The sequence below is a fragment of the Biomphalaria glabrata genome, chromosome 4, assembly GCF_947242115.1.
Source record: "Biomphalaria glabrata chromosome 4, xgBioGlab47.1, whole genome shotgun sequence".
Lineage (NCBI taxonomy): Eukaryota > Metazoa > Mollusca > Gastropoda > Planorbidae > Biomphalaria > Biomphalaria glabrata.
The window spans coordinates 19,686,735-19,701,487 of record NC_074714.1 but is presented as its reverse complement, the minus strand read 5'-3'; the positions used below and the strand labels follow the sequence as shown (position 1 = coordinate 19,701,487).

The 14,753-nt window shown below is 39.8% G+C and overlaps 1 protein-coding gene across 7 annotated transcripts in view; it reads left to right on the top strand.

Moving 5' to 3' along the window:
- The window catches only part of LOC106073860 (forkhead box protein P1-like), a 193,566-nt gene that overhangs the window by 99,532 nt on the left and 79,281 nt on the right, over positions 1-14,753 (top strand). For all 7 annotated transcript variants that reach the window (XM_056026773.1, XM_056026772.1, XM_056026771.1 and 4 more), the window contains exon 4: positions 264-498. In XM_056026773.1, the coding sequence (XP_055882748.1) occupies positions 264-498 (235 nt within the window). The remainder of the gene's footprint in view (positions 1-263; positions 499-14,753) is intronic.

Genomic DNA, 14,753 nt, shown 5'->3' with positions numbered 1-14,753 from the left:
GAAATTATTCAATTAAAAAAATTGTTTATAAAATTTAAAGTTGCTTTAAGTTTATTGATAGATTATCTAAGCTTTGGTTATATTTTTACGTAAATCTAATATAGATTACGCCAAGATTCTAGATCTAAAAGAAGATCTAGATTATTCAATTATTCAAAAGGCTTTTTACAATATAAGATTATTATAATAAATAATTCACGATTGAGATATAACGATCAAATCAGATTGTCATTCCACTTTGTGTTTGACGATGAATGTCCCAGGTGCAGCAACAGAAGCTCCATGAACAACTGCTGCACTCGCTGAACGAGCAGCTCCAAATGAACCTCATGCATCAAGCTCAGTTGCTGAAGGATCCTTCTGGGAAGAGCATCAAATCAGGGAACCAAAATCTCCAGGCGCTACTCATGCAGCACCAACAGATTATGCAGCAGATACAGTTGGTGCAGAGGCAGTTTGCATTGGCTAGTGTCTTACAACCTTTTGGAATGCATCAAGGTCAGTAGCTATTTTATCTTATACCCTTAAGTGGTCTACAGGACAACAGCTTTCTCTGTCTAGATTTCAATGGATTTTCGAAAAAAAGATCGTCTGGAATAGACAACAAGTCTTCTTTGTTCTGACGTACAAGAAAGTATATTGTGTGCATGTTTGTGTACATGCTGCCTATTATTAGTTTACAATCATTTTTATTAGAATTTCTTCTTTACAGATTCATATTTCATCTCACTATACTTGCATTGTCTCTTAAGATTGGACCGGATTTAACTATTTCTCTCTGTAATTATTTACCACATTCTGGTGGATTCAACGCTGGTATCGTCAGTAAGGAGAGAAAGAGTTAAATTGGTGTCTATGACTTTCATCTACGTCTATGTACTCTTTATATTTATAGGAGCGTGGATTTGAACCTTTGCTTCCTGTTCATCCCCTCCGTCTCTCCTCTCCCTTCACTCCCCTGGCTCTTTTTACGCCAGTACCCGTTCAAAACTCGGAAGCAACATTCTTCATCCCAGAATAAATAAACATGCTCTCGATATTGGTGTCAGACGTTGGGAAAACATTTTGTGTCTTTGACTGGCTCTGTGCATCGAATCCAGGACGAGTTGGGTCATTTAGTGGGTTCCTGGCTAGTCATTAATACTTCAGCGTGCTGGACACTAACGTTATAAAGAAGATAATCTGACTTAAAATTATTTTTGAAAGATTAATCTTGGTGATTAATTGGTTTGAACCATCTCTATCTATTCCGTTTATTGAATACTAATGGCCCACTGAAAGCAAAGTTGTAAGTTTCTATGACCAGCATTTGATAAGGATTGTATGTGGATAAAGGTGTTATGTAGCCAACGGTGTTGTTATGTGGCCTAGGATGATATGTGACCATAGGTGTTGCTATGTGGCCTAGGATGATATGTGACCATGGGTGTTGTTATCTGACCTAGGATGATATGTGACCATGGGTGTTGTTATCTGACCTAGGATGATATGTGACCTTAGGTGTTGCTATGTGGCCTAGGATGATATGTGACCATGGGTGTTGTTATCTGACCTAGGATGATATGTGACCATAGGTGTTGCTATGTGGCCTAGGATGATATGTGACCATGGGTGTTGTTATCTGACCTAGGATGATATGTGACCATAGGTGTTGCTATGTGGCCTAGGATGATATGTGACCATGGGTGTTGTTATCTGACCTAGGATGATATGTGACCATAGGTGTTGCTATGTGGCCTAGGATGATATGTGACCATGGGTGTTGTTATCTGACCTAGGATCATATGTGACCATGGGTGTTGTTATGTGGCCTAGGATGATATGTGACCATAGGTGTTGCTATGTGGCCTAGGATGATATGTGACCATAGGTGTTGCTATGTGGCCTAGGATGATATGTGACCATAGGTGTTGCTATGTGGCCTAGGATGATATGTGACCATAGGTGTTGCTATGTGGCCTAGGATGATATGTGACCCTAGGTGTTGCTATGTGGCCTAGGATGATATGTGACCATGGGTGTTGTTATCTGACCTAGGATGATATGTGACCATAGGTGTTGCTATGTGGCCTAGGATGATATGTGACCATGGGTGTTGTTATCTGGCCAGCATAATGATGAATAACGCTATTTGCCCCAGCCACGATACTTCATTCATTCCGTTAGCGAAGCTACTTTATGGGCAGTCAGAATCCATACAATCAATTTAAACACTAAGTCACACAGGTATGATTTCTCACTTTTGGCATATTTTTAAAAGCTCAAAAGTATATGAGTACATTATTTAGAAATACTTTTGCAGATCATATGTGCAGAGTACGTAATGTTTTCATTGGTTAAGTGTTACCGGTACTTTGTGTTTCCGTCAGGCCGTATTGCATTGGTTTAAATGTTGGCCTGTAGTGTAAGCATAGCGGTGCATAAATCTCAACCCAAGTTGGAATCTATTAAGTAACACGATCTCCTGAAGTCCATACCGTCCAGTTCCACCACTGGGCTCAAAGTCGATCGACCCCACAATATTATGAATAGAATCTCATCACGGTATATTTAACCTGTACAGTCATCTTACTGCTCTTGATAGTACTGTCCACTCTCCCCACCCCTCCACGATCCCTGGTTTACCGCTTGTTGTCCGCGCCACCCTGGCCTTTCTCCTGGTCCGGTTCTATTGGTCAGTGGTGGTCTTGTTGACTTTAACGGTCAGTCAGTTTATTTATCTCCTGTCGGGGCCATGACGCAAGTCCCTGGACACTCACTGTTTGTTTTGCTTATAAGCTTAGATGGCAATTTCGCCCCATTCTAGTCTGTGTTGACCAAATGGTGCTGGCCTCAGCCCAGCGCTTGTTCTGACTGTTATATATGTCTATTATATATGTGTGAATGAGTACGGTCTTCTCTCATGTATGTGTGTATATATGTATATGTGTAAGTGTTACATTCAATCCGACACTTTTTTTCGGACGTCTATCATATAGTAGTGAATGAGAATGGAGTCTTGACAAAGTTATGTACGTATGAATGTTTGCACTAGCCTCACTTTGGCTCTTGGTCTTTCATAGATGTATTATTTTAAAATATGTTCGTTTATCGTTTATTCAAATGATTCTCGACCTGTTAATACATGTACACTAAAATACTTGATGGGTCATTTTGCCACATCACCTTACAGAGCATCCACACATATACAATGAATACGATAGAATAGTCTGTTAGTTCCGTACGTTGCCGGCCTTGGCCTACACTACACTATCTCGTTCAGTCTAGTTCCAGTATTGTCGCCGATTTATGCAAGTCTTTATTAGACTTTGTTCTATCACGTGACAACCCTTCCCTCGCCCATGTGATCATTGGTTATTACTATTTCCAACCGAAGTATTGTGTTATTTATTTATTTCGGTGAATCGGTTACGAAGGCGAAGCCGAAAGTTGTCTTGCATTTGTAGGAAAGGACCTGTCCTCATTCATTAATTTAATCACTGTTAATTGGTAGGATGCAGATCTTCGCAATTTTGAACATTCTGTTTACTCATCACTCAGGGTCTAGAAGTTTAAAAAAATAATTAATTTTCTTAAACTATTTCACTTCCTCCCTCGGGGGGGGGGGAGATCCGGGAGGCTAAAAGATTGACATACACAGAGAGAGAGAGAGAGAGAGAGAGAGAATGCTTTCTAAATAATTATTATGCATATTTAAAAACATTTTAAAAATTGTATTTGTAGATCTATTTAACTAAAAATACATTTAAAACCCCCAAATTTTGTCTGTAACAAGTTTATGCAAACAACTTGAACCATTTTTTTGTCTCTTCAGTTAAATGACGGGAAACTAGTAAGATAAAAGCATGTTATTACCCTCTTTCACCCCTCTCTCCCTCCCTTCTCTTTCTCTGTTTCTCTCTTTCCATTACCTACTCTATTTGTTTGCATCAGGGTGCAGATTTAATGGTGAAATATGAACTAAATTGAACCCAAAATGGTGAAATTGCACTCCGTGGAATTGCTGTAAAAGGAGAGGTTGGGGCTGGCGGTGGTCTAGAAGAAAAACTTCAATGCCTGAAATTTTCCACCAAACAAAATTGTTGGTGCTAAGAACAAGGTAGATTGTAATTGTCTGGGGGTAACCAGTTAGATATGGAGAGAGAGAGAGAGAGAACCGGAAGTGTTGCTATAAGTGATGTAAGTAGGCTTGGTTGACAACTCCGCCTGCAAATGTCTCTCTAAGTGGTCCCCGGAGCTGAAATAGGTTTGGGGTTAGGGGAAACAAAACGATGTCGGGGTGAGGGGAGAAATAAAAGAAAGTAAGTCTTATTTTCTGATGCAGCGTAATAGTTATTTGTGAGTTGGATAATCGAAGGGTAATTGCAGTGATTGTCACCTACTTCCTCCCCCCCCCTTTTGTCTTTTCTTTCTTTTTGCGTCCCCCTCCAGTGACATTTTCTGACTCTCGGTGCGAGGCATTCAAGTGAGCCTGGTTGTGTGTGTGTGTGTGTGATAGGGGGGGGTCGTCTCTTTTTTTTTTTGGTGTTTTCAGTGACTGCATCCTCACACGCCTGGTTCGCACGCGCCTAGATGTGGTGAATGGTGCATGCCAGGGGGGAATAATGACAAGAGATGTTAAAATGCTACAAGGTCGAGATCGAAGCCAGGAACTCTATTAACAAGGGGAGGCAACAGAGTACTCCATTGACTGGGTAGAATTAGCTACCCAGAGATAAACAATAAACAATTACCGCCCTTTATTTTTGTTTTTAATTTCTTCAGATCGTTTCCAGCAAATTTCCCTTGGTTTTAAAACGAAATTTTGTCCCGGAAACTCGCTTAGGGTGTTGGCATTCCCCTTCATCAAAGTCTAGCATTAAATAAAATCCTTCAAGCACACAATAAATACTGCACGTTTGGAAGGTCGATGATAGGAAGTCTATATTTAAGTTTTCTAGTTACCATACAATCATTCCTTATTATCAGGCACAACTCTATCTTCCTTATTCTGGATGATTGAGTTGACACACGGTTAAACTAGAATTTTTTTCCTCTGTATATATATCCATTACCTTTGTATCTTGTTTTTTTTTCGATACAACATATATGTTATTAGAAATTGGGATGAAACTTCAGACATTTTTGTTACTTCTTACGATTAAGTACTCATTGGGCTGACTCAGTCAGTGGCGGATATCTGCAATAAATGTTGTGCGGTCAGGCTCATAATCGAAAAGTTTCCAACCTTTTAACCGGCCTCATAACAGGTCCGTAATTCATTTCTCTTTTATGACTATCGCCTGGTCTTTACAAGTGGCTAGAACTTTGAGAGGTGACATTTCTTTCATCTCATTATTATTTGTTTCAAATCAAGTTACAGTTTTACGATTGAGACAAGGAGGGCGGGTGTGGAAGTAAAAAATAAATAAATTATAAATTATAGGTTTTATATAGCGCTACTTTCATGCTTATAGCATCTCGTTTGTGGAATGGGGGGTGGGGGGAAAGGGGGAACAAACTCTAGCTCGCTCTTTGTCTCTCTTCTTCTCTCTATCTCTCCATTCTTCCCTCTCTTTTCCTCCTTCTCTTTCTCTCTGTGTCTATATATATATGACTACGTGTTCGCTTACATCTCAGATTGTGTCCCCCCCCGCTACTTGCGTGTACACATTATTAGGGCCCTATTTCTCTTTCACATATAAAAAGCGTTATTGTGAGATTATCATATTGACATAATCGTAGACCCCCCCCCCTCACCACACCCTCCTCTCTGTACTCTCTCCCATGGCTCGACACTTAATGTGTTTAATTGTCTTTCATCATTCGAGACCAGATAATAACTGTGTAGAAGCGTGCGTAATTACAGGGACTACGCCACCGGCACCTCGTCATCACTCCATCCGCCCCGAAAAAAATACGATATTGTTGATTTCTGTTTGTTTAGAAACAACGCCCTGCTCCACCCTCCCCCCCCCGGTCTCTTTTCGCACCCTCGACCCCGTCCTCGCTTGTTGATATTCTTGTAATATCTACACCATTTAGGGTGGCAGGTTACACGTGCATAACAAAATGTCGGGATGTTGCAGTCGATGACGTATTGACTGGTTTCTACACGCACGCACACCTACAGGCTCATGCATACACACACACACTTTGTGTTCCACCAAACCTTTACTTCTCCCTCGATAGCGAGATGCCTGGTCCGGTAACTGTCTTATTGATGTTGATGTCTGGTAGGATTGTCAAAGAGAAACTTATCTAAATAAACAACGAAGCTCCTTGGAAAAGGGGGGGGGGGCTTCATTGAATCGAAGGGAGGGGGGGGAAGACTATTTTGAAAATATGAGGAACACAGAATTTCAAATGAATACAGAGTGTTCGCTTCTAGGTCTCACTTTGAATGGCAACCGAACGAAAAACGTGACTTAAAAAAAAAAGTTTTAATATTATAAATATTTCATTTTCAATTTCTTTTTTCATGTGACTTCTTTGCTACCTATAGCTAAAGCCTGTCAGTATAACACAAATCTTAATTCAGTTGCACAGTTATTAGTATTAAAGTTGTTAAGTTAAAAGAAACCAATCTTTATTTAATGATCTGCCAGAAACATGGAACTTTACATGCGAAATTCCACATCACATGTATTTTAATTGTTTGTTTATGAGCATGATCTAAAAGTTTCATAACAAGTTTGACCTTTGCTTGTCTTATTTCTTTTTAACAATGTAAACTTTGAACCCAAAAAAGTAAAGTTCCCCTTTCAGAGCTTGCGATCTATAGGTCAGATGATGTTAAGGTCATCCTTTGGCAAGCAGTTTACGAGTAGGGGTCAGTGCAACGACCAAGCGCCTTTACTTTGGTACCCATTAGAGTGGTGGACTCAGGAGTGCCTTAAAAATCTCTAAATTGAAAATCAATGCCTTCTTTGAGATTCGAACCCAGGACACCAGGTTCGGAAACCAAGCGCTTAACCACTCAGCAATTGCTCCCGAAACTTTTGAATAGTAAACAAAATGTATCTAGACACTGGGATACCGGTACGTACCACTTTCTTTATCAACAACGTTTGGAAGCCTCTCTAGCAGTGACCAAGTGCACTAGAAGCTACAGACCAAATGGGAGGTCACCAAGACAGAACGTTTTGGTGTATTTTTTATCTTGAGATCGTCAAAACTTTCTTTTCATTTATCCCCCCTTCTTCATTTGGTGACCATCCTTCACCCCTCTGCTGCCGTCGTCACAACACCCCCCCCCCCCATTTTTCATTTCCTTGCCCACTATCTTTCCATCGCTCTTTTTGAAGCCTAATGGGTTGCCCCATCGCATTGCCCTAAATCTTTCTCTCGAGTCCCCCCGTCAATGACCAAATAGAAACAGAAATGTTTGAACGACTGATAGACTTCTCTCACTTCTGAGCATCTCCGTGTACAGCCGTGGTCCACTCTTGGACATCTCGGACAAAGATCGGACACTGGAAAGTGGTAGGAAGATAAGAAAAGAACAGAACATTGACTTTTCCTAAATTGATGCCTGGTGCATGTGCAGTGTGAAGAAATACATCCACGGTATTGCAGATTAAAAGATATGTGAGCAAGAATAAAAAGCCCGTGTGGAGAGTGAAAATATTTCAATGTCCCAGAAGTACTCCATTTCACTTTGTGAAATAAGTCTTTTCTTTGTCTTTTTTTTTAATAGTATTTAGAGCTCAATGACTAAGTTTATGACTAGATGACTAGGTTTTTAGGACTAGAATATAAGAATTTTATTGATAATCATTTTGCTAAAATTTTATATCTACGTTACATACTTAATCAGGAACGTAGCAACCATGTCGCAAAAGGCTCGTTTGCGCCCCGTCTCGTGACAGTTATATGAGGAAAAGGCAAAGACACCAAATTAAAGCACTGTGTAAATTAACTTAAAGAGTCTTGAGGTAACAACGATTCACTTTGGTGACCTGAATGTGAATGAGAAAGAATAGTATATAAAACATTTTTTGTTCTGTACCAATGTTACTGCGGCTGCTGCGTCCATTCGGACATAAATCCCATCTTAAAGTCAAGTCCATCTCTCGTCTGACCAACGCGTAGAAAACCAGAGCTTCGATCCGGAAAGTCTGGAAATGAAGCGATCTCCATTCCTATCAGGGGGAGGTAAACAAGGCCAGTGTCCTGGAGAATAAATAGTCCCTTGGATTCTCTTAGTTAATGCGAAAGTTAATTTACTAGGTGGACAAGGGTCAGTTGTTGCCCTGTGCGTTGGGAGTGTGGGGGGGGGGAGCACTGCGGCATCGATGTGTACAGTACACACTGTGTGTGTGTTTGTGAATGTGTGTGAGAGAGAGTTTGTCTCGTGCCACGGATGTATGTGGAAGTGTGAGGTCTGCCGTGGTCATCAGGCCCGTTCGCTCACCACGAGTTGTGGTGCGTGTTTTTTCTTTCTGTGTTTGGGGTCACGTGGATGGGTAATGGAAGACAAGAAGGACCGAGTAATGTAAAGGAAGAAACTATTGATGGCTTCATTCTTATTCTCGTTTAGTAATCAAAATCTTGTGTGGAGAAACGTCTATTCATTCATTATTCTTGCACATAATTACTTCCTCTAGCCCCTTGCCTCTCATCCTTCAGGTTCTTCCATAAAGTTTGTGTAGAGAATCATGAGCCACGACGATGTTATGGAGCGCGGCGCGTGCTTCACGCCATGAATAATCTTCTCTGACATCATGGATTCGAATTAAAAATCATCTTATTTACGTATTAATGCGCATCATTAGCGAAGACAATGGAGAACGAGCATCTAGGACTTTGCAATAGTGCGCAGACAATGGGGAATGATCATCACTGACTTTGAAAGTGCGCAGACAATGGGGAATGATCATCACTGACTTTGAAAGTGCGCAGACAATGGGGAATGATCATCACTGACTTTGAAAGTGCGCAGACAATGGAGAATGATCATCACTGACTTTGAAAGTGCGCAGACAATGGGGAATGATCATCACTGACTTTGAAAGTGCGCAGACAATGGAGAATGATCATCACTGTCTTTGAAAGTGCGCAGACAATGGAGAATGATCATCACTGACTTTGAAAGTGCGCAGACAATGGGGAATGATCATCACTGACTTTGAAAGTGCGCAGACAATGGAGAATACAATGCTAAATATGTCTGTCTAGGAGAACATTTTCCCTTATCGGCCTGTGCAAATGTTATGTTCATATAGAGTCGGTTTCAATGAAGTGATATGGTCAAGAGTTTGTAGTTCTTGTGAAATCTCCAGCTAGTCCTAACATTACGTTCTGGATCTGCAAACTATTGCTAGTAATTGTCGTGACTTTAAGATTCTATTAAGGTGCCATAGCTATTGTCCTAGTCACTCCAGAGCTGGGTTAGCTGGTGATACGTGGACCTGGACATTATCCCCATCTGAAACTTCTTGAAACAAAAGAGGAGTTAAGCATCGACCACCTTGTAGCATTCAGATCATCACTTTTAACTTTTTTTTTTGTATCCTTAACAACTTTTAAGAAAACCTTTCTTGTCCTGGGACTTTCCTTCGATTATTATCCAATAATGTACATACTAAGGTATTTAATATTTACCCCTAAAATTCATTATAAACATGGTGGCCTTGCCATTTTTTTAAAATCAGTCGTGAGCGTGTACCTCACGTTGATAATCTCTTACGACTTGGACTACGGCAATTAATGGAAACATTGTTTGGACCAAGCTTATATCAACTCACTCCGTCCGTCTGTCTGTCTGGTACAAAGTTTTTTTTCTTACTTTTCATTCTCGGATCAAGTTGAAACTTTGCACAACTTTTCATTGTCCCTAACAAGCATGAGTCAGTCACAAATTACCAAATTAATTAAGTAATTAGCGGTTATAAATTAATTTTGATTGATACAGAAAATTTGAAATAAATCTTAAAGTATTGAGATGTGGCTGTAAATGTGCAATTCTAAAAAAAAAAAAAAAAGCTTTTTGTGTATTTTGCTTTTTTAAAAATCCGTTCCTACTTTATGATCAAGTAATATAATACACGAAAGTGTAAGCTGACAGAAGGAATTACATAGCATCTAGGACAGACGCAAGAAACAATGTAATGTTGTTCCTTTTTCGGGACCAATAAGACAGTTTTCTTTCTTTGGTTACTTTTTATTGTATTCATAAAATGTAATCATCTCTACACCCCTAAAAATCTGGTGTTCTTTCGGTTATAAAGAAAGAGAGCAATAATTATAGTTTGTATTTCAATTTAGTCGTATATTCTGGCTTGTAATACCTAGCCAAGCAAGTTGGTAGAAGTTCTAGAACTTTCTATTGTTACCAGTCATTCCCTTTATGTCTGTTCCTTATCCAAGCTCTTCATTCCCTGTACGTAATGCGCTGTGTGGTTGTGTAGCGAAGCACAACTGTCCAAACAACACGCGGTCCTTTCTCGATCCACCCAGATCTCCACTACATTGACCACTACTACTAGCAGCCTTCAGTCAATAGCCAGTGTTGACATACACACACACACACACACTGGCTGGCCGTTCAGGTTACTAATGGCACTGATAGGTTTTCATCCCTTGCTCCGGCACTGTAGTCTGGTATTGTGTCTGGAAATAACCCACAACAGTCACGTGACACATGTCCAGCCAAAAAGTGGCCAATCAATATCATCGAATCCTAGCATGTAGACATTAGTCAACAACTCATTAAAAATGGCTATAGGAAGAGAAAAAAACGAAACGAAAAAAAAAACAAAGTGCGTGGAGAGGTGAAAAATAAAACATTTTGTTTTGAGCTTATCTCCCCAATGGCGTCCTGTTTTTGTTTTGTTTTAATTGATTTGTATCCATTACAGCATATACACTTCTGCAGCTCCAAACATAATTACTTTGGAATTTGAACTACGCACCATATAATGCTGACACGCAGTTTTTACTACCAATATTCCATTTTCCAGCTGGCCACCCAGCAGATAATTCATAATTGATCTACCTTCGTGACATTTATCTGCCATTGTCTTGTTTTCCCGCCATTTCTATTTGTACACTTATAGGTCAGGCCTATGTATCATTTTCTGTTTCAAACGACCTTTCTTAAAATCTGCAGTCCCCCATCCTCCCCTTTCCACTCTTGCCATGCGAACAGACGTTCTAAATTCAGAACATAATGATATTGTTGAACCTATAATGTAGCCAGGATCTAAATTCTCTCATGTCTTCCAAATGTTTGCTTTGACTGTTTGTAGGGAAAGAAAATCAATTTTATGTTCTGTATCCTCTCTGTGTGGTCCACCCCCACCCCTCCTCCCATCTCACGTATCTCTTTTACCCGGGGTAAATAAACAATATTATTTTCTACTCTCCTCTGCTCGCTCCTCTTTCTCCTCTCTACTCCCCCCCCCCTCCTCACTGCACTCAAAATCTTCTCCCATTTTAGATCTAAGAAGTATGTCATTTGTCAATAAGAGTCGCTTCGCTTTGATGTCATGTTTACAAATATAGGGGACCGTTTTTTTTTCTTTCTGTGTTTTTTTTTTTGTCTGAGCTCGTTCTTGGTTTCGGTCTTCCATCGAATCAGTTGCCTCGTGAATTTTCACTCGAAACAGAAGAATGACAAGTTTTCGCCGCCCAATGTTCTACAGAAAATACGTCCGGATAAAATATAGAATTAGTTTAAAGTTATAGGAAATGTTTTATTAATTGCCCCTCTCTTTGTTGTCTGTTATCTCAGCTGGTGTTGGGCCCTTTCTACTCCTTGGGGTGAACGTTTCTCTTGTCTACCTCTCCCTTCTTTTAGCCTGGTTCTGTGTCCATCATGAGAACTTCATGTCCTTTGGGGTTAAATTAAACTTCTGTTGCCAGTGAAAACTGAATAGCTCTGAGGCATCAAGGTGCTGGGAGCACCACCGCGAGTAAATCAACCCCCCCCCCCCACGCAGACGATCACTACTGACCATATCTATCTGTTGATCTTATTGACCATCTCTATCTGCAGACCATCAATTTCTTTCTTGCTGACCATCTTTTTCTGCTGACCATCACTTTCTTTCTTGCTGACCATCAATATCTGCTGATTATCATTAATTGCATTGTCTTCAGAGTTTTTACCTTAAGTCACCATTCAGGAATAAATACATATTTATAATAAGCGATAATAAGATAAGATAAAACAAGTAAAGTTACAAGGCACAAGCTAACTAAGGAACCTAAGGAATGAAATCGATCCTATATACATGTCAGGATAAATAATCATCTTTTATTAGTTGATTTCCAGCCATTTACAACCTTTATACACACGTCCAGTTTCTAATTATAAAGCTTATATCAAGTCTCTCCGTCTGGTGAAAATGTGTCCACGTTATTTCTCCCTCTTCCCATTCTCAGATCAAGTTGAAACTTTGCACAATTATTTATTGTCCCTAATATGAATTCATATGAAGGAATAAAAAAAATTACCAATTAATTAATTAGTGGTCATTAATTTGGATTGACATAGAAAAAGGGAAATACATTTTTACAGTATTGAGATATGTGACTGTAAATGTGCTCTTCTGGTCTTCTTTATTTTATATAAGCTTTGTTTGTTTTTGGAAGTATTTTTTTGGGTAACATTAGTAGCACTGTAAATCTCTTGCCACTCTCTCTCTCTCTCTGTGTCTCTCTGTGTATGTGCATCGATGGCTCCCCCAAATACACTTTGCTCCTTGTATTCTCTTACATTCTCTGCGCTGGAAAAAAAAAGGAGGGATTCTCGTCGGTCTGCGTTTTGGTGTCTTGGCCCCTGTGTGTGTTGTTTGAATACACAAAAGTCTTTCACGCGCTACTGCGAGACGAAGACTCTTGCCACCATGACGTCAGAAATGGGAATATTTTTCTGGGGCTAATTGTACTTCCGGTGCATAATTTTATTTTATTTTTATTTCCACCCATTCATCGCTTTGCTTCTGGCTGCTGACTTCTGTGTGGACAAAGGTCTGGTGCAGCGAAGCCCATGCTCAAATGGTCAGTTTACAGAGTAAAAGAGAAGAGCACTGTATTAATGCAAGAAAAATAGCCGGCTGTGAATTTGTATGAAGAAGAACTTTTTCAGCAAATCAAAGTAAAAGCTGCACAAAAAGATCACATATTTTCACTGTGTCTAGGAGACAGATTTATTTTTTTAGGAGGGGGGGGGGGCAAAGACTTGTGTTATGTCCCTTGGTCAATATTCTGTATGAAAGTGACTTTCTCTTTGAAAAATAAAAGAAACAAAGCGAGCCCCATTTTCTAAAAGATAGCGAATATAAATAAGGAAAATCTTTATCAGCACTGTGTTGCATTTCAATGAAAAATGAAGTGTCCTTTGTTAAGATAAGAGTTACAGCCTCTGGTGAGGTTTAGCCTATCACGTTTATAACAAGTCATAAGGCTACATCCTCTGTTACGTAGTGTTGATTCTTTTCCACACATGTATCTACTTATATTTATTAATAAGAAGTTTCTTTTCTGGTCATTATTTATCTAACTATGCACCACCGAACTTGTTTGTGTTTGGTTTGTATGTATACAGGTTTGTGCTTCTGTAATCTCCGTTGTTTTCTCCAAACAGACATACACAAACAGATCCTTCTTAGCAGTATCAGATTCTAATGACCAGATTTTTTTCATAAGTTTCCTGGCCCAACATTTTTGGTGTAAACAGAGGAACTGTTTCCGGAAGTGCTGCCTGTCTCTCTCCCGAACATCCGGTGAATAGAGCCTGTCTGGGCAAGGTATTTATCCTTGTGTATGCTACATTTCCAGGCCATCCTATCATACATGACCTGACATACAAGTTGACCTCGGTGATTAATATCGTTTACAACCTTTAAAAAAAAAGCCAATGATTTGTACAGTTTGAGACAAAAGCTTGGGTTAAGACACTACCACTGCGACGTTAAAATTAGTGATTTGTTGTGGCCTTTGTGACAATAAAAACTTGTTGCTATAACGTGGGTGAAATGTAAAACGACCTTCTGTTTATGTTTTGAAACATGGTCACAATTGTGTATATTAAAAATGATGTGGGAAAAGTTCGTGGAGAGACCGAGCCTGTAGCGTGTACCCGAGTGCACATTAGGAGCTCGACATTCCTCTAGAATTTGCCGTAATAATTATGTATTGTTTAACCATTCATTTCTGTCACCTTTATCACATCTTCTAGTAGTGAGAGTCTATTAATGGTTGTTTATAGTATTGATTTCATCCGTTTCATTCATCGAATTACTATTTATATATTCCGTTCAATGGCTGTCTAGTCTTACTTTGTTTTATTGGCAAGGTATTCCCCCCACCCTCCATCCCCTTCTGTGGGTCTCGTTCGCATACTTAATTCTTGCCAATCTCTGAGCTCCAGTGTGTTTCTCGTCCACCTGGGGTCCATCCTTGCTTGCTTGTACCCCTGGCCTCTCCATCCTTCCCAAACTAACATAGAAGCTAGCACTTTGAAGTCGCTTCTTTCTGTGTACTCTTCTTTAAAGCTCGCATTTTAAACAAACAGGCGTGGACCCCAGAACACTACACAACGACTTGATACTTAAAGAGGGGGGGGGGGAGAAGGGGGAGAGGAATACATTGCGGAGACTTTTATTTTTATTTCATTTACGAGTACACTAAAACAAGTGCGGGTGTGTGTGTCTGTGTGTGTACGTACGCGTGGGAGGGTGGTTGGTTGGAATTGAGTATAGACATGATCAGGGTCTCTCAAATTAAAGAGATAATGCGTCTTATTACATTCCGTATTTGAAATA